This window comes from Engraulis encrasicolus, chromosome 13, assembly GCF_034702125.1.
Source record: "Engraulis encrasicolus isolate BLACKSEA-1 chromosome 13, IST_EnEncr_1.0, whole genome shotgun sequence".
Lineage (NCBI taxonomy): Eukaryota > Metazoa > Chordata > Actinopteri > Clupeiformes > Engraulidae > Engraulis > Engraulis encrasicolus.
Genome location: NC_085869.1, coordinates 26,765,711 through 26,768,210, shown reverse-complemented (window position 1 = coordinate 26,768,210; position 2,500 = coordinate 26,765,711). Strand labels below are relative to the sequence as shown.

The 2,500-nt window shown below is 43.5% G+C and overlaps 1 protein-coding gene across 1 annotated transcript in view; it reads left to right on the top strand.

Moving 5' to 3' along the window:
• myo3b (myosin IIIB) overlaps window positions 1-2,500 on the top strand; it is a gene marked incomplete at its 5' end in the record, with an annotated part of 190,045 nt that overhangs the window by 105,238 nt on the left and 82,307 nt on the right. The window contains one exon of the mRNA XM_063212872.1: window positions 967-1,078. Coding sequence (XP_063068942.1) covers window positions 967-1,078 — 112 coding nt within the window. The remainder of the gene's footprint in view (window positions 1-966; window positions 1,079-2,500) is intronic.

The window sequence follows — 2,500 nt, the reverse complement described above, 5'->3', positions numbered from 1 at the left end:
GTTTTGATTTAGCCAAATTATAATGTTCACAAGCCAAGTTTTGGTCACAACCTCAACACAAACAAAATTCTGTGCACCCCCTGAAATCTCTGGCGCACCCCCAGGGGGTGCCCGCACCCCAGGTTAAGAACCACTGCGCTATGCTACAGCTACAGCTGCAGCTACAGTCTTAGTTCAGTTTGGCTGCAGCCTGACCACCGTATGACCTACTCCAACACTCAAAATAAACCAATCTATGGTGCTGCATGACTATTTAGTCTTTTCATAGGATACTTGTCGTAAATGGCATAGCGACCACCACATGACCTACTCTGGGATGAAAGTAGTTTTCATGTCTTACTGTACTGGTGCTACCCCACCACAACACCCCCTGCAAACAAACAACATTGCACACTACCTTTGTACACCATCTTTTTGATATATGGGTTTCTTATTCTTTCAAGATGGCTGCCACGTGCTGCTCTCTAAGTGTGGGAAAAGTGGGAGTACTATTAAATAAACATCACTGGGCAATAACAAAGGAACTGTATACCGCCTTTCCAAAACCCCAGAAATCAGAGAAAGAAAGAAAAGTATATTGTTGCATGATGTAATGATTTTTTTTTAAATGCCGAAAGCTGAAAGAGGAAAGGAAAAAATGTGCTCCTGTTTCTGTTTGTAGTTGTACTTGCTTGTTCTCTGCTTCAAATGTCTGATGATCTGTCTGTCTGTCTGTCTGTCTGTCTGTCTGTCTGTCTGTCTGTCTGTCTGTCTGTCTGTCTGTCTGTCTGTCTGTCTGTCTATCTCTATTTCTCTCTCTCTCTCTCTCTCTCTCTCTCTCTCTCTCTCTCTCTCTCTCTCGCGTTCTCTCTCTCACTTATCCATTATATCGTTCCATCTATCTATCTATCTATCTATCTATCTATCTATCTATCTATCTATCTCTCTCTCTCTCTCTCTCTCTCTATCTATCTATGTCTTCATCAGGTATTACTATCTGGCCTTCCGAGCGCATGAGATGCCTGAGACGAGTAAGGAGAATGCCGTCGTCATCCTGCAGAAGACAAAGTTTGAGCACTGGGTCATCGGGAAAACCAAGGTGTGTGTGTGTGTGTGTGTGTGTGTGTGTGTGTGTGTGTGTGTGTGTGTGTGTGTGTGTGTGTGTGTGTGTGTGTGTGTGTGTGTGTGCGTGCGTGTTTGGGTTTGCTTGTGCTTGTGCTTGTTTGGGTTTCGGTCATTGTATCTGTGCATCTTTGCATCGGTTTGTACTGTATTTGCAGGAGAATTTTTACATTACTGTAATCAGTGCGCACGCACGCACACACACACATACACACACTTATACGTACATGCACCTTAAGGCTGTAACGATATTGCATCGAACCGAGGGATCGCGGTACGCAGACCCACGAACCCCTATCGCGACCCTTCCTCACAGAATCGCGATGTGCCCTTTTAAAGTTGTTATCCCTCTGTCTAGAACACAACAGTCAACATGCAGGCAAAAGTTTGCATATGCGCTTAAAAAGACAAGTGGAAAAAGGGCGCACATGTGCGAGTAACTTAATTCACCCCTTTCTCTTATGAAATGCTCCGTCCAACCAGCAAGTGCATTCGTTGTTATCCATTGCCTGAGCATCCTCCGTGAGACGAAAAACTTGGGCAAACATCGGAAGGTGAAGCAGAAATGATCAACAGACCAAGAAGGCTTTTATAAACGTGTCAAGATATTTTGATTCATTCATGCGCGATGTAGGCTATGGCGAGTGGAGTTTGACGTTGGAGCAGAGAGAGAGAGAGAGAGCGCGAGATGCTCCGCCTGTCGATATCCATAAACCAGCCTGGAATCGCTAGTAAGGGAGGTGCCCGAAGTCGGACGAACGTTGAGGTCGATAAGCAGGAGGATATTTGGCAGCATAATTTCTTCCCCGTGTTAGGCTACTAGTGATTGTAAAATTACTGCCCGCAGAAAGCGTGCTCCATTTCAGCATCTGCATTCATTCTCGCTCTGGACAAAATGTCAAATCACAAAACAAAACAAAACACGCGCGCGCAGTGAGAACTGAGATTCATTTCGAGTTTTGATTGTAGGCTACGGGCATGCGCTGCTGCACGATCAAAGAAAAGCTACGAAAATATTTAACATCAAAATACGACATGTTTCCTGAAGACAGGCTATGACCAGGGTTGTTTTCAGTCAATGATTGGATATTAATTGGGTAGGCTTAATGTTTGATAAAGTAAGACAGCTGTCAATGACCATAGGCACCCTGACCCTCTCCCTCTCTCCCTCTCTCTCTCTCTGATCTTAGCCTATATAAGCCTTTTTCCTTGGTGAACTAATATCCCTTATTTATCTGTGTTGTATTTTGATGTCAACACCTGGGAACAGGTTGCAGTGGTAGCCTATATCTGCAACCTCATTTAACCTTGTAAACCAACAAAATAAATATAGGCAGGTAAATGCAAAAAATGATTAATTACAGAGTATATATATATATATACATATATATATTTTTGT